The following is a 23,553-nucleotide window of genomic DNA, read 5'->3' as shown; positions in this document are numbered from 1 at the left end:
ATTGTTGTTTGTTGCTCGACTGCTCGGGAGCTTCATCTTTGTTGGTTGATTTTGTTGTTGTGTTGTTGCTGTGTACCTGTTGTTGCTGTATTTACTGCATACTGCCCAGCTGATCATTCCTTTCTTCTTTGTCCTCCATACCAGGTACACAATTACACTACCAATGTAACTCGAAAGTTTGAGCAATGAGTATAAAGAGAAGATCTGCAGATGTTGTTTATATATATGTACTGTTGTGTTGAATGTCAAGTAATGTCTAATAGCTCATATTTTAGGATACTGAAGTTAGCTTGCAAGCATAGTAGATGTCAATGTAGGGTATCGAATGATAATTGTATATGTATGTTGTTAGATAAAGGTGGTCTCAATGAATTAGTTTGCATCTCAGATTTAGTTTACTTTGCCATATATGCTGTAACGTATGCCAAACATGAAAACTGTACACAAGGGGTTCAGTTCTTCCTTTCCTGATTAATGGTCTCATATAACTAGTAAACTACCTGTTAAGACAAAGAACATAAATTTGTAATATAAACCCCATAAAGGCTGAGCCCAAGTCGAAACAGATCAGTTAGGCCCATATCGGAAAGACAGGGGCCCAAGTCTGGCCATCTCGCATGAGCTAGGTTTGGGCCCATAATTTTCGACTAGTTGTCCATAAGCGCAGTCACGTTTTATTATTCTGTAAAAGCATTTTAAATCCTGTTATAAGTAAGCTTGCAAGCATGTAATCGATTAAGGCTATTTACTGTTTTCAATTAGTAGAGACAAACACAACAAGAAACATAGTTGCTATAGGATATCCTTTTAAAATAAGGACGAGACGAGCCTCGATGAAAATAAACAAAACGCGCAGGTGCGGGGCCCTCGTTAAATGTATATTATTGAAGCATTTAGTTTCCAGGACGGGTTGCTTAGCAAATATCACAACCATCCTAAAATAACAACACGTCAGTCTCTTTAGGATACGCTTTAATAAACCTTACCTTCTTAAACTCGGGTGCACATTTATGTGACCCAAATCCCAATCTCGACGGATTCGAAATGTATTTCTAATCACGGGTATATTGATTGTGACGTAATCCGAGAGGCATATCCATGACGTCGCGAATTCCTTTTAAAAGTAGAACGAGACGAGCCTCGTCAAATAAAAATAGACACAGCTGCGGGGCCCTCTAACTGTATATACATTACAACACTTATAATTCGGGACAGGCCATTTAGCGAATTTTTCGGCCTTACCCAAAACAACAATACGCTAGTTGCTTTAGGCACGTCTTAATAATTTATTCTCCTTAATTCGGGTGCGCATTTATGCGACCCAAATCCAAATCTCAACCGAGTCGAAATATGTCAACAACCATGGGTGCATTGATGTAACGTGGTTCGAGATATGTTTTCACGATGTTGCAATTCTTGATAAAATAACAGTAAAATGACAAAAGCGGTCTAAAAGTTAAATTTTGCACATAAGTTCACACTTGTACAAAATCAGATAATCAAGCCGAACATGACAGTTGAGCGACCGTGCTAGAACCACGGAACTCGGGAATGCCTAACACCTTCTCCCGGGTTAACAGAATTCCTTATCCGGATTTCTGGTACGCAGACTGTAATATAGAGTCATTATTTTCCTCGATTCGGGATTAAAATTGGTGACTTGGGACACCCTAAATCTCCCAAGTGGCGACTCTGAAATAAATAAACAAATCCCGTTTCGATTGTCCTTTAATTGGAAAAAACTCCCTTGCGCCCCGCGGGTGCGGAAAAAGGAGGTGTGACAGGAGGCAGATCAACTGGCCTAGGTTTATAATCAAGCTTCTAGATCGGGTTATCAATGGCTCCAAGGCCCATGCCACTCCTTATGGCTTCATTCTCACTACTGTTCTTGCTTATTCTAAGGTGCCACTAAAGAAGTGGGAGATGGCCACAAGCAAAGACCACTTTGGAATTAATACTCTGATTGTTTGTGATTATGAGATCTCTGCCATTCCCAATAAACCTAGTTCATCTAAAAAGACACCTGTCAACAGCAAGGTCAGAGTCCTAATACAGGAGAGTGGGTCAAAGGATGCTGAGATAGCAAGGCTAAAGACTCATTTGGCAGAGGTAGAATCTAAGAGAGATGCTCTAAGAACTGAGCTCATAAAGGAAAAGGAGAAGAATGATGGAATTCTTCAATACATGTTGCACCTTCTCCAAGCCAAAACCCAAACCCCCAGTTCTTCCAAGCCTTAATTTCCTAGCCCTGCCTAGACCTTTCAGTGACCCACATTCAGGATATTTTTTTAATGCTCATGTTTTAACTGTTTTTGTTTTTTTATGGATTGTGGTAGAATCATATTCTTTATCAATGAAGTTTGTTGCGTTTGCTCTTATTGAATGTTGATATTTCCTTGATAGTTTGAATTTGTAGTTGGTTATTGATAATTAATCCATGAATGCATTTGCAGTTGCCCAGTGGCCATGAGTAACTTTTAAAATCTGGGAATCATACATTTTTATGCAACTTTTTGATGATTCCAAAAGGGGGAAAATTGTGCTTTATACTCTGAACAGTGATGTTTATAACCTAATGAATCTGGTCCTTGATGATAAGTAAAAAATATTTCCAACATTACATTGATGTTGAGCTGAGTTCTAACAGGGCCTAAGTGTACGCAAAGCACAGAGTTTGTCATCAAAAAGGGGAAATTTGTTAGCCCAAGTAAAGATTAGTTCTGAAGACTGACAAAGGAACTCAGACATGAACCAGGTCCATCCTAGTGGAGCACAGATACGGATATACTAGCATGTGGGATACACGTGAATGAGATACCTAACTTGATAGAAGTGATATCTCTTGATCTTGATCGAAAAGGTTGCGTAATGGATAAGGAGAAGGACTCCTTACTCAAATAGAACATGGTTTAAGAAAGGGAAGGAGTTAGAGGTTGAGATCAACTAGAACTCTTCCACCAAGAAAGAGTAACATCAGAATTCTAGTCAATCTTTATTTACTAACTCTATAAATATCAGTGTTGTTCTCTTTTACAGATAACGCACATAAGCAGAAGTTAAACGTGAATTGAGAGCAAAATAGCAAGGCAATTTTGCAAGCAGTTCGTGTGTGATTCAAGTGTGCAAACCTGAAGCTACATGAACCAAATAGAAGAATCAGTTCCAAGTATCTGTGTTTTATTCTAGTTCAATTGTAGTAGATGGTTTTATATTGTACCTTTCAGCTTTATCTAGAGACAATTGTAACAGGTACTTAGAGTTTTCAAGTTAAAGTTAACTTGAAGTTGTCACAACAGTTAGAGGTTGTTTGTCACAATGGGATTAGAGTTAGTCCTAGGTTTACAAAAGAATTTTTGTAAATGCAGTTTTTGACTCAGTGATTTTAGTGGAGAGTTTGGGAAAATCCTACTGGAAAGTAGGTCGTGGTTTTTTCACCTTTTGAACCAGGTATTTTCCACGCAAAATACTTGTGTTCTTTACTTTCCGCATTTACTATTTTTGCAATAGCAGGTTACGGAACACTTAGAAGAACCAGGTCCTTCCATAATCAGTTTAAGCGAAAAATTGGTCACCACACAAATCACCCCCCCTCTTATATGGTATTGAAGTATAAAACATCAGCTACAAATATTATTTGGTCTAAGATTCCGGAGTCAAATCCCACAGAAAATTAAGGCTTATCTACAAGTGTTTCATATCGCTAAGAAATATAAGTTCCAATAATTTCTTCGTTATGAAGATTGTAATTTATATTTTAAATATTTAACTAACAAATACTAAAAAGTAGTAAAATTTTCAACTAACAAGGATGAAATTGGAGATAAGATTAAGGAAGACTAGAGTTTTGATTTCCCCAATTATCGGAATCCTTTCGTTATGTCACCTATAATTTTGCCGAAGTACTCTCTACTAATCATAAACAATTCATGTGCCGTAATTTTATTTTGAGCAACTACAATAATTTACGAGACATATTCTCGCGAACTACGCTAGCTAACACTATCTTACCACTACTATGACCACATCAAGGTTTTGTTATTCTTAAATCCATCTTTAAACCCGCCGTATTAATTTCTCATATAAGCTAGAAGTGACGTTGTTCAATAACCACCTAAATATGTACTCTATTCCAAGCAAGCCACGGTCAATCGATGCCCATTTCAATCAACTGAAATAAGTACGTATACCGTTTTGGAGATGTTTATTCAATGTATTGCAAGTGTCTTGGATGACAGTACTAAAATGAGATTCTCAGCCTTTATTTTACCTATGTTGTGAACTTAAGTTCATTCTGCGTTTGACGTGATGAATATGACTGATAAATGACTAAAATGCATGATTTTGGGTATAATTTCATATTATTTTGTATGTGAGTTGCGGGAGATCGTATGCATATGAACGTAAATATGCTCATTACATATTTATTGTATGTAAAAATGAGTTTGGATGGAAGTTGACGAAAATCAGATGATTTGATGCAAAAATAAGTTGAGAAGCAAGAGTTGGGAGCATGTCATATTTGGCGCATTGCATGAAAGATAGGCACGAAATGGCCAAAAAAGTGAATCTAAACCAGTGAAGCATGGCATTTTTGGCACCAACCGCTAGCACGCGATAGAAACAAAGATGAAAAAAACTGGGAGCATGCCTAGGCGTTGCGCATTGTATGAATCCTAGATATGTCACTCAACTTCGAAATAGGAGTGCTCATGGTCGCCCTGTACAAACCCTAATTGATATAAATACATCATAAAATGTCATTTTGAAGGGAGAGACACTAGTCATGGGCAGCCCTTCTTTAAAGCAAGTAAAACAACCTCTTTAGGCCCCATATTTGTGAGTGACCCATTTTTTGTTATACTTAATAGACTATGTATAAGTTAATTTTTTTTTCTGTAAAGTGAAAAAGTAGGATTTCTTTCTTTAACAAATATAGAGAAGAATGATTTGCAACTAATATAACTTCTACCAAGGAAATTGTGCTTGAAATGAATATCGAATCCGAATTTCGTAAGGAACGTGCGATATATAGGAAGTACCAATTTGATGCGAATATTGATAATGAAATCTCAAAATCTTTCTGTAACACTCCTCAAATTTATAAAAGTTTCGAGACACGCTAACTATAGAACTAAATTATTACTATTTTTATTATTTTTCTTGCCTATAGTGGAAAAAAAAGATATATATATATTATACAATTAGGAAAAATATTAATAATTTTAATATTTTTCATTATTAAAAGTGGGTATCATTAAATACTAGTTAAGTCCCAAAAAAAAAGGAAAAAAGGACTTAAAGCCCATGAAATGGGCTGTTGGCAAGCAAAGGCTTTAAGCCTTAGGAAAATAAAGTTCATTCACGTATAGAAAGAAAGGCAGAAGGCCAAATAACAGAACCTAAGGTTCTGTCATTCTCGTAAACGAAGACAGAAGGCAAAAACACGTCTTATTTACTCACGAAACAGAGAGCCGGGCAACAGAAAATCTAGGTTTCTTTACAAATCATTAATTCTTGAACTCAGGTACATAAATTTTCCCTATTTTCAATTATCCTAAAGTAGTAATATGTAAGAATTGAATAGCTAATTCCCTTCTTCCTCTATATCATCAATAAATTTCATAATTAGGTGTAGTACTTTAAAATTGATTAAAATACACCGGTTGTTGTAGAATCGATTGTTTGACTGGTGTCAATTGGACTGGGGTCTACGTATTGGCTCAAGGAGTTTTGAGGTGAGTTGATATAACCCTTTACTAAAGTGGTTTAACTCACAAAAGCACGCATACAAGGTGTTTGATGAATTGTTTAAAAGAGTTTATCTTTATTTAATTAGAGCGAGTGAGTACCCATTAATTTAGAATTGTTCTAGCAAAAGTTTAGATGAGCTATTATGCTATATGTGCTTAAATTTTCAGATTTTTTTTTGTGTTGTTCATATATGCTATTTTCATGTTGAAAATTATGAAGAAGAGAGAATCTTTGGAAATATTTTGTATATGTTTATTTCATTCTTATGTCATGCTTTACATTTAAGGACACCAATATGAGCATATACATAATGTTCTATAAAGAAAAGATTTAGACTTGAAAAGTCACAAGAAGAAGATTTAGAAAGAAAAGATTTTTAGGGAGTATCCTTTATTCTGAGAAGGGGTCATCGTCCAAGCCGAGGGTCCTCACCAATGCGTTGACTTCCTGAAACTACTTGTGCCAAAGTAGGGAGCATACGAGCCGAGGGTCTCGTTGCTGAGGATTTACTTAGCCATGCTAAGGTATGATACATGAGCGCTGAGAACCATGAAGCGAGTGGCGCCTCGTGGATTGGGCCTATTCGATCAGGTTGGGATCGAACCCGTGCCGATCACACGGTGACTGAGACAGAATTAAGTCAGGATAGTTGGAACTCCCAAAGTATAAAGTGAAGTATTTTTTTTCAAAGAAAGAAAAAGGAAAAGAATTTCTTTTAGAATATTCATAAATTGCTATTATGCAATTATTTTAGAATTATTCTTATAAGCTTTATGTTTTACATGCATTTAGAACCTTTGCTCGTAATGTATATGTTATTAAAGTTTCTCCCCTTGTTGTTGAGACTCACTGAGTACAGTGGATGGTACTGATGTTCTCTTTTGGGAACCTACGTTGGTCTGCGGTACAACGTAGGAACCGGATTTGCAGGCGAGCAGGCTACGAGTTAGGACTTCCTTCCCTTCCAGTGATATTGGTGAGCTCCGCTTTTGTTCGTGGAGTATTCTTAGAGTCATTTTCATTTAGCTATTTCTTTATTTATTTAGAGAACTGGCGAGGAAATCTCATGTCCTGAGCAGTGCGTCAGTTTATCGGTAGAGGCTTCATAGACATAGTCATTGGGTTGAGATTCATATGTTATTTTATAATAACTTAGCAATAATTCAGTAGTTACTATGAATAAAGTTTTGGAGTTGATTTATTTAAATATTTGAATTAATCAAGAGTATTTGGTTAGAGTATTGCTTTGTTGCATATAAAGTGTGGAGTTTAGAAAATGGGTCGTGACAAACTTGGTATCAGAGCCTCAGGTTTATGGAGTCCTAGGGGTCTATGAAGCCGTGTTAGTAGAGTCTTGTTTATGTGTATGAAACGCGCCCTACTTATAAACAGGAGGCTACAAACATTTAGGAAAAAACTTTTTTTTTCATACTTTAGATCGTGCAGTAGAGCCTACCTCTAAGAAATTATCTAATGTATTCTTTTCTCCAAAACTCGCAGAAATGGCTCGTACTCGCAACTCTGACACCGACACTCAGGATGCTGCTCAAGAAACTATTGCTACTATTGTGGCTCAAGGCATAACTAAAAAGGCTCGAACTCAGAAAAGGAAGGGTAAATCCACAAGGGGGGTTCAAGTACCCCAGGTTGAACATGAAGAAGGGGTGGAGCATGATGAGCAAGTACCTCAAGATCCAACGCCAACCCCAACAGCAGCTCCGACTCAAACAACTATATCCCCAGAGGTGGTTCAGGTGTTCAATGCAGTCAACAGTGCTATGGAGATGTTTAAGGCCTTTATGGCCAACCAGAACGAGAAAAGAGATAAGATTCCACCTCAAACAAATAGGCAGAACAATTCTGAGCCCTCAAGAGTGAATGAATTTCTGAAGTTGAGTCCTCAAGTGTTCCATGGTTCTATAGTTGATGAAGATCCAATGTTATGGATGGAGGGTGTTAAGAAAGCCCTCCGAGTGATGAAAGTATTTGATAACAAAGCTGTGGAGCTGGCTGCTTACCAGCTTAGAGATGTGGCTGGCGCTTGGTTTGAGATGTGGGAAAAAGAGAGAGATGAAGATGATGGTCCACCTACTTGGGAAGAATTTGAAGAGGCCTTCATGGCTAACTTTATCCCAGAAGAGGATATAACAGCTAAGGCTACAGAGTTCGAACAACTCATGCAAGGGAATAAAAGCGTGCAAGAGTACTACATGGAATTCATAAGGTTAGCTAAGCATGCTCCTCACATGGTTAAGACAGAAAAAGCAAAGATTCGCAAGTTTGTTGGCGGTTTGGCTTACCACAGTAAGGATACGACATCAGCTGCAGCGGTAGGAATGACAACTTTCTCATCTGTTGTGGGGTTCGCCAAGCACTTAGAAAAAGACAGACAACAAAGGAGAAAAGAGAAAGAGCATAACAAGAAATCCCGAATAACGGGTAGGTTTAATGGTACATCCAGCGGAGGCGGAAGGAATTCCTCTAATAAGGAGTCATTAGCACCAGCTCAGTTCAGTCATCAGTCAGGTGGTAGGTCTTCCTTCAGACGTACTCAGAGTAATAGAAATCAGTCTCGCCAGAATCAGAATTTTAGGACATCATCCTCACATAGCCAGAGTCATGCTGAGCAACATTCACACCAGCAAAGTCTTTGTGGAACATGTAAGCGGCAACATTCAGGTCAGTGCAAGCTTGGGTTTCATGGTTGCTACCATTATGGAGACATTGGTCATATAAAGGCCAACTGCCCAAAGTTGCAACATAAGTTCAGTGGTGGATCAACTCGTCCTTCTAGTTCCTCAGCTACTGCAGTTGCACCACCTCAGGCTCGTGGTTCTCATAATCAGTCCGGGCATAGAGCAGGCAGAGGTGCAGACCGAGTTACTCAGGGAGGGGGACAACCCCGTTTATTTGCTACACTTGATCGTCAGAGTGCAGAGGCATCTGCAGAAGTTATTACAGGTATACTTTTAGTCTGCTCACATAATGCTTATGCCATAATGGATCCAGGTTCAACATTTTCATATGTGACTCCATACTTTGCAATTAACCTCGGACTAGAACCTGAACAACTTAGTGAGCCATTCCTAGTATCTACTCCAGTTGGCGAGTCAGTGAAAGTCACCAGAGTCTATAGAGGCTGTATAGTTTCAGTCCAAGGTCGCAACACCAAAGCTGATCTCATAGAGTTAGAAATGGTGGATTTTGATGTGATCATGGGTATGGATTGGTTGTCTTCCTGCTATGCCATGTTAGATTGTCATGCCAAGATAGTCAGGTTCCAATTTCCAAATGAAGAAGTCTTAGAGTGGAAGGGTAGTTCAGCATCGCTTGTAGGTAAGTTTATTTCTTATCTTAAGGCACAACGAATGATCGGTAAGGGGTGTCTCGCCTATTTGGCTCACATTATTAATCCAGAATCAGAACCACCAGCTCTTCAGTTAGTGCCAATTGTTAGAGAATTTCCAGAAGTTTTCCCAGATGACCTTCCCGGACTTTCTCCCGAAAGAATCATAGACTTCGGCATTGATCTCATGCCAGGCACTCAGCCCATATCTATACCTCCCTATAGGATGGCTCCAGCAGAACTTAATGAGTTGAGAGAACAGTTGAAAGACCTTCTTGACAAGGGCTTCATCAGTCCGAGTGTTTCACCGTGGGGTGCCCCGGTCCTGTTTGTCAAAAAGAAAGATGGGTCTCTCAGAATGTGTGTTGACTATCGGCAGTTGAATAAAGTTACCATTAAGAACAAGTACCCACTGCCAAGAATTGATGATTTATTTGATCAACTTCAGGGTGCAAAGTACTTTTCAAAAATAGACTTGAGGTCGGGATACCATCAGTTGAGAATTAAAAAGGAGGATATATCTAAAACAGCCTTTAGAACTCGCTACGGGCACTATGAATTTCTAGTAATGTCCTTCGGGTTGACAAATGCTCCAGCTGCATTCATGGACCTCATGAACAGAGTTTTCAAGCCATTCCTGGATACCTTTATTATCGTGTTTATAGACGATATTTTGGTATACTCTAAGAGCAAGGAAGAACATGCAGAACACCTTAGAATAGCCTTGCAGACCTTGAAGGAGAATGAGCTTTATGCCAAGTTTTCAAAATGTGAGTTCTGGTTGCAGTCAGTAGCATTCTTAGGCCACGTGGTATCTAGTGAAGGAATAAAAGTAGACCCTCAGAAGACAGAAGCAGTCAAGAACTGGCCCAGGCCGACAACGCCAACCGAAATTAGGAGTTTCTTGGGGTTAGCTGGCTACTATAGAAGGTTTGTAGAGGGATTTTCCTCAATTGCAGCTCCATTAACTAAGTTGACTCAGAAAGCAGTTAAGTTCCAATGGTCAGACGCTTGTGAGCAGAGTTTTCAAGAGTTAAAGAAGAGGTTGACCACTGCACCTGTGCTAACCTTGCCAACGGGTTCGGGTGGGTTCACAGTGTATTGTGATGACTCCAGAGTGGGCCTTGGTTGTGTTCTTATGCAAAATGGAAAAGTTATTGCTTATGCTTCCAGGCAGTTAAAGAATCATGAAAAGAACTACCCCACACACGACTTGGAGCTTGCAGCAGTGGTGTTTGCATTAAAAATATGGCGACACTACCTTTATGGTGAGCATTCTGAAGTGTTTACAGATCACAAAAGCCTCCAGTACATTTTCAAGCAAAAAGAACTAAATTTGAGACAGAGAAGGTGGCTCGAGCTATTGAAGGATTGTGACATCAATATCCTTTATCACCCGGGCAAAGCTAAAGTGGTAGCAGATGCACTTAGTAGGAAGTCAATGGGTGTCTTGTCCCATCTTGCAGTACAAAGGCGATCTTTGGGTCGAGAAATTCAAAAACTAGCAAATGATGGAATTAGATTGGATGAGACCGAAGAAGGAGACATAACTGCTTATGCCTTAGCGCAATCCTCCCTTGTTGCGCATGTTAAGGCTAAACAAGACGAAGATCCGTACTTAGTGAAATTAAAAGAAGGAGTCAGAAGCAAAGAAATCACTGCTTTTACTCTAGGAAGTAACGGAGTTTTGAAGTTGAATGATCGGTTATGTGTGCCTGATGTAGATGGTCTTAGGAAGGCCATAATGGAGGAAGCTCACAGTTCGAGGTACTCTATCCACCCAGGTGCTACCAAAATGTATCTAGATTTGAAAGAGTTGTATTGGTGGAAAGGCATGAAGAAACAAGTAGCAGATCATGTGGCTAAATGTTTAAATTGTTAGCAAGTCAAAGCCGAGCATCAGAGGCCTGGTGGCCTAGCTCAAGATATAGAGATACCACAGTGGAAGTGGGAGATGATTAATATGGATTTTGTAGTAGGTCTACCTTGTACATACCGTAAACATGATTCAATTTGGGTTATTGTAGACCGACTGACAAAGTCCGCGCATTTCCTACCAGTAAAGACGACAGACTCCGCAGAGCAGTATGCGCAGTTGTACATATAAGAAATAGTCCGATTGCATGGTACTCCAGTTTCAATCATATCTGATAGAGGCCCTCAGTTCACGGCAAATTTTTGGCAGGCATTTCAGAAAAGATTAGGTACCAAGGTCAATTTAAGCACCGCTTTTCATCCACAGACTGATGGTCAGGCAGAAAGGACCATTTAGACTCTTGAAGATATGATGCGTGCGTGTGTTATAGATTTTGGAGGTAATTGGGATGATCACTTGCCACTTATAGAATTTGCTTACAATAACAGCTACCAAGCCAGCATTGGTATGGCTCCTTATGAAACATTGTATGGGCGGAGATGTAGGTCTCCGGTGGGTTGGTTTGAACCAGCAGAGGTGCCGTTGATTGGTCTAGAGTTTGTTTGTGAGGCTTTGGAGAAAGTTCAGCTAATTAGAGAAAGACTTAAAGCGGCTCAGAGTCGTCAAAAGTCTTATTCTGACAAGAGGCATCGTGAGTTAGAGTTCATGGTTGGTGATAAGGTGTTTTTGAAAGTTTTACCAATGAAAGGAGTTATGAGGTTTGGTAAGAAAGGGAAACTTAGCCCTAGATTTATCGGACCTTATGAAATTCTAGAAAAGAAAGGAAATGTGGCTTATAAGCTAGCGCTACCCATTGAGTTGTCCTCTATTCATCCTGTCTTTCATGTGTCTATGCTTAGAAAGTACATTCATGATGAGTCGCATATAATACCTGCCGATACCATAGAAATTAAAGAAGGCTCGACTTATGAAGAGGTACCTATAGAAATTCTCGATAGGCAAGTAAGGAAGTTGAGAACAAAAGATTTAGCATCGGTAAAAGTTTTGTGGAGTAATCATGATTCAAAAGAGGCTACATGGGAGGTCGAGAAAGATATGAGAAAGAAATATCCATATTTATTTGAGGAAAAAGGTATGTGAACCTAAGTTCGGTTTTACATTTATATTCCATTTATTAAATACAAGTTAGCAAGTGTTTATATCCTTCCTAGATTATATTTAGTTGTCTTAGTGATTTAGTTTATGTCAGAGTATATTTAATTCATTAAAGTGATTTACTTTTGCTAAAGTGTTGTGCTTTAGATTCTTGTTAGTTATTGTGGTACCTCCTTGCCGGAGTGTGAGTAATTAATTTATGAGCTGCGTGTGGTGCCTATGATTGGCCTGTTATGGTATATTTGGTTGTTGGTGGTGTATTTGTGGTATTTGTGACAAGGATATTTTTGGATAGTCCAATTTACAAGGGAAACTCTGGCGAAATTTTTGAAAACTTAGGGAGTGAGCCAAAATTTTGAGTCCCTTGCAAGAGTGAGTAGTGCTAAGAAAACTTAAGAGGTTCAAAGACCTAAGGAATGATTGTTAGCTTAAGAATAAGGTCCTAGTAACATTCGAGGAAGATGTTTTTAAGGAGGGAAGATTGTAACACTCCTCAAATTTATAAAAGTTTCGAGACACGCTAACTATAGAACTAAATTATTACTATTTTTATTATTTTTCTTGCCTATAGTGGAAAAAAAAGATATATATTGTTCATTATTAAAAGTGGGTATCATTAAATACTAGTTAAGTCCCAAAAAAAAAGGAAAAAAGGACTTAAAGCCCATGAAATGGGCTGTTGGCAAGCAAAGGCTTTAAGCCTTAGGAAAATAAAGTTCATTCACGTATAGAAAGAAAGGCAGAAGGCCAAATAACAGAACCTAAGGTTCTGTCATTCTCGTAAACGAAGACAGAAGGCAAAAGCACGTCTTATTTACTCACGAAACAGAGAGCCGGGCAACAGAAAATCTAGGTTTCTTTACAAATCACTAATTCTTGAACTCAGGTACATAAATTTTTCCTATTTTCAATTATCCTAAAGTAGTAATATGTAAGAATTGAATAGCTAATTCCCTTCTTCCTCTATATCATCAATAAACTTCATAATTAGGTGTAGTACTTTAAAATTGATTAAAATACACCGGTTGTTGTAGAATCGATTGTTTGACTGGTGTCAATTGGACTGGGGTCTACGTATTGGCTCAAGGAGTTTTGAGGTGAGTTGATATAACCCTTTACTAAAGTGGTTTAACTCACAAAAGCACGCATACAAGGTGTTTGATGAATTGTTTAAAAGAGTTTATCTTTATTTAATTAGAGCGAGTGAGTACCCATTAATTTAGAATTGTTCTAGCAAAAGTTTAGATGAGCTATTATGCTATATGTGCTTAAATTTTCAGATTTGTTTTTGTGTTGTTCATATATGCTATTTTCATGTTGAAAATTATGAAGAAGAGAGAATCTTTGGAAATATTTGTATATGTTTATTTCATTCTTATGTCATGTTTTACATTTAAGGATACCAATATGAGCATGTACATAATGTTCTATAAAGAAAAGATTTAGACTTGAAAAGTCACAAGAAGAAGATTTAGAAAGAAAAGATTTTTGGGGAGTATCCTTTATTCTGAGAAGGGGTCATCGTCCAGGCCGAGGGTCCTGACCAATATGTTGACTTCCTGAAACTACTTGTGCCAAAGTAGGGAGCACACGAGCCGAGGGTCTCGTTGCTGAGGATTTACTTAGCCATGCTAAGGTATGATACATGAGCGTTGAGAACCATGAAGCGAGTGACACCTCATAGATTGGGCCTATTCGATCAGGTTGGGATCGAACCCGTGCCGATCACACGGTGACTGAGACAGAATTAAATCAGGATAGTTGGAACTCCCAAAGTATAAAGTGAAGTATTTTTTTTCAAAGAAAGAAAAAGGAAAAGAATTTCTTTTAGAATATTCATAAATTGCTATTATGCAATTATTTTAGAATTATTCTTATAAGCTTTATGTTTTACATGCATTTAGAACCTTTGCTCGTAATGTATATGTTATTAAAGTTTCTCCCCCTGTTGTTGAGACTCACTGAGTACAGTGGATGGTACTGACGTTCTCTTTTGGGAACCTACGTTGGTCTGCGGTACAACGTAGGAACCGGATTTGCAGGCGAGCAGGCTACGAGTTAGGACTTCCTTCCCTTCCAGTGATATTGGTGAGCTCCGCTTTTGTTCGTGGAGTATTCTTTGAGTCATTTTCATTTAGCTATTTCTTTATTTATTTAGAGAACTGGCCAGGAAATCTCATGTCCTGAGCAGTGCGTCAGTTTATCGGTAGAGGCTTCATAGACATAGTCATTGGGTTGAGATTCATATGTTATTTTATAATAACTTAGCAATAATTCAGTAGTTACTATGAATAAAGTTTTGGAGTTGATTTATTTAAATATTTGAATTAATCAAGAGTATTTGGTTAGAGTATTGCTTTGTTGCATATAAAGTGTGGAGCTATAATACATTGAATAAGCAGAGATGGTTCGCTCGATCAGGTTTAGTGATCGAGTGCCGGTCTCGGCTTGTTTAGAAAATGGGTCGTGACACTTTCGAAGAGTCTTTTGGAGTTTATTACTTTTATACATAATAGACAAGCCTATTTTTTGCTTCAAAATAGATTCGAACAATTCGAAGCATCTGAAAATATTTTTGGTTTTCTGTTTAGAAGTAAAAACTAAGATCACTAGATATTGGAAATTTTAAAAAATATTGCCTTAATCTTGAATGTTCCTTAAAAGATAATAATCACTTCGATATTGACAATTTAGATTTATTTTCTGAATTAAAAATATTAAGAAAAATAGTTCAATTAGAAGATATCAACTTAATTGATACACTTAATCAAATAAAAAGATTTAATTCTTTTCCAAATGCCTAAATTGATTATGGAATAATGTTGATAACTCATGTTACCGTTGATTCAGCGGAAAGAAGTTTTTAAAATTAAAATTGATAAAATCTTATCTAAGAACAACAATGTTACAAGAAAGGTTAAATGGATTAGCTATATTATCAATTGAAAAATACTTATTAGGAGCTATTGATTTTAAGAAAAATATTAATAACATTGTATCTATGCAAAGCTAAAAAAAATAGATTTCAAATAAATAATAAAAAAATTAAAAAGTTAAGGCACATCATAAAGTTTGGCTTTAAGCCACAAAAATCGTCAGGCCACCCTGACACTACTTTAGGTTAGATAACATCTTTGGAGGCAAGAATACGCTAGGAGCAAGGAGGAAGATTCAACCACGAGTTTTTTCTTTCTTCTTCGTATTTTTCTTTTTTGGTTATGACTTTTTTAGTAATGTAATTTTATATGCTACTATGAGTAGCTAATTTCTATTATAAAGTTTTGATGAAACCTTTTGGAGGATGAATTCTTGTTATATTTTTATGTTATTTAGCCTTTGAATTTCTCTACTTGTTTAACTACGTCCTGTTAATAGATAACATAAATATAGAGTTAGCTCTTCTTATGTTTCTTAGTTTTGATGCGTTATCGATTACCTTGACTAATATATATGTTAATCCTGCTTGAAAGTCTATAGTTGCTGCATTAAGACGATGATTGAATAGGCATTAAATTATGAATAACACAGTTGTTCTCAAGGAAACTTCATTATTGTCACCTGCCTGTCCCAACATCATATTTTCATGAAGCTTTTGAGATCTTTCTACTCCACATAAGATCTCAGCTCACCACATGATCGAATTTTTTAAATGGATAAAAACTTAGAATGATATTTTCTTGGCATCAAATACAAACTTCTACAGGTTCTAGTTCTTTAAATTTGTAATTTAAAAAACCATATAATACTGAACAAGATATAACTAATTTTTCTTTCTTTTATGTCTTACATATGTCAGATGATTACTTTCGCTATGTTATTACCTTAGTGCTCTTATCATTGCCATGTTCATGATTTGAGTTCTCTCTGTTGTTGACATAGGTATTTGTTGCCAGCTCTACAATTCAAACTTGATGTGCAGTATACATCTGAGGGACCTAAAATGGTAGAACCTGATGTTATAGTAGTTGATCATTTAGATGTTAGCAGTTTAGATGATGGTTGTTAGAGTGACACTAGAAGGAATTCAAATATTTTCAGTTTTGATTTTTGAAATGTACTCTTGTAATTTGGTTGTGGATTTTTATAATATGTACTAGATATTCTAGGGTGCGTTAGATATGTCCGGGAAATTAATATGTTACTATGTATTTGGTTCGCATTTCCCTGGAGTCCTTAGTAAAAAATATGTCAAAATTGGTGCACAGACAACAGTAACGATACTAGCATAACTATGTACACAAAGCCTTTGGTTTTGATTTAAGAAGCACCTATAATGGAACAGAGAAACCGATCAGTTGACTCCTCTTTGGAACATTGTGTAAGGATCAAATCAGACGGTAAAAGTGAAATATACCAAAAAGATATAAACATTTAACGTGGTTTGGTCAACTAATGCTCATCCACTATATAAAAAAGAAAAAAAATATCGAGAGAATATCCTACAAAGAGGCACACACAAGTGATAGGATAACTCTTGTTTAATCATTCTCCCCTCTAAACACGATTCTCAAACCCCTTATGGCAACATTATGAAAAGGAATGTTCCTCTATTTATAAAAGTACACAACATTTTCTGTAACGACCCGACCATTTGTTTTGTATATTTGAGTCTCGTTTTCATATTTGATACTTTCCGTATGTGTGTTTGAAGTTTTGTGACTTGCGGGGGTGGTTGGTTTGGTTTCAGGAAGGTTTGAGAGTGAATTGAGACATTTAGTCATTTTGGAAGTTTAAGTTGTAAGAGTTGATCAAGGTTTGAGTTTTGTGTAAACGACCTCAAATTGGCGTTAGACGGTTCCAATAGGTTTGTATGGTAATTATTTGGATTTAGGTGTATATTCGAATTTGGATTTAGAGGTTCCTAAGATATTTTGGTGCTATTTGCCGAAAGTTAGCTATTTGGAGGTTTGAAGAGTTTTTAGGTTTGACCGAGGGTTGACTTTGAGGTTATCGGATTCGGACTGTCGTTCCGAAAGTTGGGATAGGTTCATTTTGTCATTTGGTATTAGTGTGCAAAGTTTGGGTTCGTTCCGTATTGGTTAGGCTTGAATCAGACGCTTGATTTGATGTTGGAAGTTGAGGAACTTAAGAGATTGATCTTGATTGGCGATTCTTAGTTTTCAGTTTATTCGTGGTGTTTCGAGCCCTTGGGAAAATTTGGATTAGGTTTAGGAATAGGTTGGCATGATTGGTCGGGGTCCTAGGAGACTCTGGTGTGATTCGAGGTGGTTTTGGACCATTTTCCCTTGTCCTTGGATTGCTGGTTTCTGGTGCAGAGAGTCTTATTCGCGATCGTGGAGGGAGGCTCGCGATCACGGAGTAGAGGATTTGGCAAGCAAAGTTTTACCTTTCGCATTCGTGGGAGAGAGATCGCGTTCACGGATTGTTGGGATCTGCAGCTTCACGTTTGCGTTCAGGAGCTGCGTTCCCGAAGGCATGTGGTCGGGCAGGAGGATTGCCTTCACAATCGCGGGTGTGGCGCCGCGTTTGTGTAGGCTTAGCCGATGTAGGGTTGAGTTCGCGTGTATGCCTTCCTGTTCGCGAAGGAAAATTTTTCAGCCGGGCATTTTTGGCCTTCGTGATCGCAATGCGTATGTCTGGGCAGATACTTAAATGGGAGTTTCGGGACTTTTACCAAATTTATTATTTTTTGAGTCATAGACTTCGGTAGTGGGAGATTTTAAAGATCTATTTCACTACATCATTGGAGGTAAGCAATTGACATTAGATTTGACTTTATATCAAAATATTTCAAGAATTTTTAAATCTAAAAGCTTGGATTTTAAAGTGTAATATGGGGGTTGATGTGCAAACTTTTGAATTCTTTCATTTCAATTCCCGCCACATTCCATTTTGATTACTCATTTTCTGTCCAAGAAATAAAGATTCACTCAAACATGAATATTGGGGTTGCTTATTGTGTTTGGTTTGAAATCATTTTGTAATACATAGTTAAAATAATCATCTACAACAAATGGTAGTTTTATATGTTACCAAAAGAAAAGATTGAAAGGAAATTAGTTAAATAATATTCAGTCGTATATGAGGAATATTTTACCTGTTTTCGCATCACCATACATTTAACAATCTTGATGCCAAAATAAATGTCATTGTTCAAAAAGTTTCACTAGGCGGTGAACTGATCGAACCTTAAACTCATGGACTTGTTTCATAGTGCAGATTGCCTCGTGTCACCAAACATGAGACGGACTAACATTACACCTGTTCTTTCCAGTATGCTTGCTCCAAGAACAACTTCCTCAATGAATTGAGTTCTCCAACGACATCACTAATCCTCCTTCGTTCTTTTGGAGATTCTACAGAGCATGTAACTCCAATTTGAATCACCGAAACTAAGAATGATAGAAATAAGTCAGTGGCACTGCTTCTGTTGTTAACAAGTTTGTATTCCTTTCCTAGTTCATCCCTTTCCTGGAGAAGAATGGGATCTGTTATATGTATCACTCTGTCTGGTAAAGAAGCCCTAGCATAGTTATGAAGATTTAAACTATCTTTGAACATTTCATCAGTTGGTCTCCTCCCAGTAAACATTTCCAAGAGCATTATGCCAAAGCTGTATAAATCTCCATAGATTGAGGCATCACTTCCCATACCCAACTCTGAGATGCATTTACATGTCAACGAGAAATATTACAGAATTAGACATACTTTTACCAAAAGATAGAAGAATACTTATGCATGATAGCGAAATCTTGATTTATGGCTAATGCAGAAAAGGCTTGGCAGAACTGGTAAGACGGCATACAATAGATCCTTGTGGTACGGTTCTTCCCCGATTTATTCTGAAATTACTTTTATTCCTATATGTTTCAGTCACTTAATTTTTGGACAAGATTTTACTCAAGAAAATATGGGCAAGTACAAACTAAATCAAACAATTGGATGATTCCAAAGCTAAACTTGGAGCCACTTAAACCAGAATGTCAGTGATGGCAAAATGGTTAAAAGAAAACAGTTAACCACCCATATTATTCATTAAAAATGGGTTAGATAATGAACTTTTTGAAACGGGTCAAATATGGATAAGAACCATATTATCCATTTAGAAAATCGATAACCAATGGATAACCAATAGGTTTAACTTTTACATTTCTAAAGTCTCAAATTGGGGGTTCCTCAAGTTTGGGAGACGAAAAATTCTCCCAAAAGTGATCATATTCAAGAAATCATGGATAATATCGTTACCCATATTATCCACCGGTTAACCCTTTTTTATCCCTATTAAATATGGGTCGGGTTGGATAATTTATCCGCTTTTTCATTACCCGTTTTCGACCCGAAACATATCCGACCAGACCCCCCGTTTGCCGCTCCTACCATGCTCTTGAATTGCATACTAGATTCGACACTTGAGACTAACTTGAGTAGGTGAGTGTAATAACTGAGGAAAAGAAAAAACACTTGGAATTTGCAAGGAGGTATTACCTGGAGGTGTATACCCAATAGTTCCGCTAACACCAGTAGAACTTTTTGGATTTGCTGAAGAGTTGTGAATAGCTGGTGGAATAAATCTTGCCAAACCAAAATCACCAACATGTCCAGTCATGTTCTCATCGAGGAGAATATTGCTTGGCTTCAGATCACGGTGAATTATTGGGGGTTGGCAATCATTATGAAGATAATCCAGAGCACAGGCAACATCAATGGCAATACTTAATCTTTGAAGAAATCCTAGCTTCTTGTGCTCATGTGACTCCTGATCAGGAGTGAAATGCAACCACTCCTGCAGACTCCCTTTATCCATGTATTCGTAAACTATAGCTTTGAATTCATTACCTTCATAATCAATACTTGAGCATGCACTTAACACCTTTACAAGATTACGATGTCTTATGTTCTTCAGAATCTCACACTCCGCTAAAAAACTCCTGGAAGCTGCATGGTGTGAAAGGTCCAGTACCTTAACAGCAAAAACTGTACCATCGTCTTCAGAAATTCCTTTATATACAGACCCAAAAGCACCCACGCCCAGCAAATTTGATGCAGAGAATCCATCAGTTTCCCTAAGGAGACACTGATAAGATACTCTTATGGTCGAGTTTTCACGTGTATCTGTAACTGGTGCTTTTCTCGATCCACCTAACGGTCGAATGCCAAGAAAACAAACTATACATGTCAACCCTATAAGCCCGCTGACTACTGGAATTACTATTTTCAAGGGGAAACCTGATTTCTTTTCTTTCTTTACTTCTGCACTGCAATCTGGAAGGTCCAACTCTGGTATACCCCCACAGAGATTTTTATTTCCTATAATAGAAACAATACTACCATTATTGAAGATACCTCCAATAGGGACTGCACCTTCCAAATTATTGCTAGACAGATCTACAACCTGCAGAAATTTGAAGTCTTTCAAGAATCTTGGGATTTCACCTGACAGATTATTTTGAGAAAGGACTAAAAGTTCCAGGCCTCGCAAATTACTCATGGTTGAAGGAATACTACCCTGAAAGTTGTTGTTGTTCAAGTCTAGTGCTTCAAGTTTCAGACAAGTACCTAGAGTGGTAGGAATTCGGCCTCGCAACTTGTTATCAGACAGGTTTAAGTAGCCTAGATTGCTCAACTTCCCGATTTCCTTCTGAAGGATCCCGGTTAAGTGGTTATGAGATAGGTCGAGGCCCTCTGACAAGGATGAAATTTCAAGAATTTCTGATGGTATGAAACCACTAATGTTATTTGAGCCAAGATCCAATAGTCCCAAATTGTGACACTTGCCTAAGCTGGAAGGAATTCTACCCTGGAGATTGTTTTCTCTTAAACTGAGTCTGGTTAAGGAAGCTAAATTTCCAAAAGAGATTGGAATTTGGCCTGACAACTGATTTCCAAGTAAAGCCAACTCCTGCAGGTTTATTAGATCCCCAATTTCAGATGGAATTTCACCATAGAATCTGTTGTAAGCCCCAAATAAAGCCTCTAGCTTCTTGAGATTGGATATCCCTCTTGGGAGTTTTCCAGAAATCTGATTGTAAGACAGCGAAAGCTCTATTAGTTCAGACGAAAGATTACTAACAGATGCAGGTAAGGCTCCACCAAAGTTATTTGTATTGAGCTCCAAAAGCTCCAAACTGGTGGCATTCGCCAATGTGTTGAGAAAGCTGAGGTCATCATCCTCCCCCTTCCCAAGATGATTGTAAGCGACTAAAAATCTCCGCATGTTCAGCAGATTTCCAAGGGGCGGTACTTTTCCTGTGAGCCCATTTCTACCAGCAACAAGAAACTCAAGTTTTGTGGCGTTTGATAATGTTACTGGAATGTTTCCAGTTATGTTGTTTCTATGAATGCTGAGGAACTGCAAATTAGGAAGAGTGATACCAAACAATGGAGGCAAATTCCCTTCTATATGATTTGTTCCAACATCAATGGCTACCATAGACGAATGATTGAAAAGACAAGGAGGCAAGGTTCCACTCAGGTTGTTCTCGTTTACTACAAAGTACTTTAAGTTAGACAATTGGCATAATTCATCAGGCATTTTGCCTACCAAATTGTTCTTGCTTGCCAAAAAGGTATCAAGTGTAGAAAGATTACCAAGAGAAGGCGGAATACGTCCTGTAAAATAGTTAGAAACAAGAAAAAGTTGTTGAAGTTTCAACAAGGTGCCTAATTCTGCTGGAATTATGCCTGCCAGCATATTATATGAAAGAACAACAGAAAAAAGGTTGAAGCAACCAGAAATGTTTGAAGGAATATGACCAGTGAATGAGTTATTGTCAAGGCGTAAAACCTGTAACTTATGTAAGTAGCCAAGCTCTGATGGGATTTCACCTGAAAAGCTATTATTTTGGAGCTCAAGGACATGAAGAAAGCTCAGATTTCCAATACTTGGTGAAAATGTACCTCTCAGTTTCAGAGAACTAAGATCCAAAACAGTGACTCGTCTGTGACGGCGACCACATGAAACACCAGGCCAGTCACAGAAATGGATGGTTTCATTCCATGAGTCCATGATCCTCAAGGGATCATCAATGATCATATTCTTGAACGCAAGCAGTGACATTCTGTCTGTTTCATTGCCTCCCACCTGAATTGTAGATGAGCAGAGAGCATAGGTTGGCAAAAAGAAGGCCAGTAAAGACAAAAAAACAGTATACTTGAGAGCATACAAGTGACAAGAGTAGCTCAACTGAAAATTCTCTGTATGACTTGGAAAAATCATTTTTTTAAATGTAGAACTGAAAAGTGGACTGGAGAATTGGTTAGAGAGAGTAAGATTGATTGTACAAAACACTAGTCTCATATTCTAATTTATTTCACCCATTTTGAATGTTTGCATTGCAATGATATTTCTTGACATTGACAATTGAGGTATTTCATGGAAGACTACAAAATACAGAAAAGGATAGACTTTGACAGATTCACGTGCAAGATTCTCCTAGTACGCTAGGAAAAACAAATTGGACTGATTAGACATTAATTTAGGCCACTGTCTTGACTTGTTGGTAAATATTCAATTATTGTTCGTCCTTTCTCTAACCTCCGCCAAACTTGATTTTCTTGCCTTGTCATACTGGTAGTTTTGTATAATAGTGTATGTATGCCATGTTTCCTAATGTTATATATTCCTGTTATTCTGATATAAACAACTTAAAATTCTCTAAAGCATGCGCTAAAGTGAAAATATAAAGTATTCCCAGAAGACTAATTGATCGTAGGTCAATGGTTAGTTTGGTAAGAGGCCGAACGTCTAACGTTTGGACACACTCATATCTGGTAGTAGGTAGCAACGTATCGTGTGAAAATTTGGGAAAATATTTCAAATGTGTGGGACTAATTAGTCAACATGAACTCAATGCGCTTTGTTGTTCTCCACGACATCTTAAGAGTCTACAAATTCGTGGTCATTCAAAACTCAAAAATGTCAACTCGTGTAGTACTTGAATTGCATCTTCACATCAACTTCGTGGAAATTTGATCCCATCCATTTAGAGCAGTGATTACTTTTTTATGTGTTCGCTTTTCTAAGGGATAATATGTAATTACCCATTGGGGTTGTTTCACTTTACCAGTTGCACTTTCAAATTTTACGGGAGTCTTATAACTCTTTTGTCTTTGTTCGAAGTGTTATAAGTTCCACCTTTTGAGCGCACGTGGCATTCAAATTGTTTTTCACGAAATCTTAGCGCGTATAATTAGAAAAAAAATGCCCCCCAACTCTGTTCATTTTATCATTTTACTTTTTTTTTTTGTTAATATCCTTTTACTTTTTCTTTTCTTTTTCTTCTATGTCTTCACTTCACCTTTCTTCTTAGTTAACAAAATAATACCCAGCAGTTAAAGCCTGAACTAAGAAGCCATATTAAATAAAAAAGAAAACCCAATGCTAAAGACCAGCAACAACAACAACAACAATATCCAGTATTATCCTACACCGTGGGGTCTTGGGAGGGTAGTGTGTACGCAGACC

The 23,553-nt window shown here is 37.6% G+C and overlaps 2 protein-coding genes across 4 annotated transcripts; one reads left to right on the top strand and one right to left on the bottom strand.

Annotated features, from left to right (window-relative positions):
* The first annotated feature begins 5,279 nt into the window (after nucleotides 1–5,279).
* Nucleotides 5,280–16,302, top strand: LOC142166321 (uncharacterized). Of its 3 annotated transcripts, XM_075225306.1 has the most exons (6): nucleotides 5,280–5,524; nucleotides 5,673–5,735; nucleotides 6,667–13,014; nucleotides 13,163–13,225; nucleotides 14,156–14,216; nucleotides 16,008–16,301. In XM_075225306.1, exon 3 carries the CDS (start codon nucleotides 7,254–7,256, stop codon nucleotides 10,977–10,979), a length of 3,726 nt encoding a protein of 1,241 aa, XP_075081407.1. In that variant the 5' UTR covers nucleotides 5,280–5,524; nucleotides 5,673–5,735; nucleotides 6,667–7,253; the 3' UTR covers nucleotides 10,980–13,014; nucleotides 13,163–13,225; nucleotides 14,156–14,216; nucleotides 16,008–16,301. The 3 variants fall into 3 exon arrangements, with proteins under 3 accessions (XP_075081407.1, XP_075081409.1, XP_075081408.1); XM_075225308.1 differs by lacking the exon at nucleotides 13,163–13,225 and having other exon boundaries at nucleotides 16,008–16,302; XM_075225307.1 differs by lacking the exons at nucleotides 13,163–13,225; nucleotides 16,008–16,301 and having other exon boundaries at nucleotides 14,156–14,670.
* A 1,832-nt stretch (nucleotides 16,303–18,134) lies between these two features.
* LOC107792366 (uncharacterized) lies at nucleotides 18,135–22,418 on the bottom strand. Its single transcript, XM_016614576.2, has 2 exons — nucleotides 19,575–22,418; nucleotides 18,135–18,748 (listed from the first exon to the last, which is right to left on the bottom strand). Exons 1-2 carry the CDS (start codon nucleotides 22,384–22,386, stop codon nucleotides 18,345–18,347), a joined length of 3,216 nt encoding a protein of 1,071 aa, XP_016470062.1. The 5' UTR covers nucleotides 22,387–22,418; the 3' UTR covers nucleotides 18,135–18,344.
* Nucleotides 22,419–23,553: the final 1,135 nt, after the last annotated feature.

Source organism: Nicotiana tabacum, chromosome 11 (assembly GCF_000715075.1).
Source record: "Nicotiana tabacum cultivar K326 chromosome 11, ASM71507v2, whole genome shotgun sequence".
In the NCBI taxonomy this organism is placed as follows: domain Eukaryota; kingdom Viridiplantae; phylum Streptophyta; class Magnoliopsida; order Solanales; family Solanaceae; genus Nicotiana; species Nicotiana tabacum.
The sequence above is the reverse complement of the archived record's forward strand: the minus strand, read 5'-3'. Positions and strand labels throughout refer to the sequence as shown.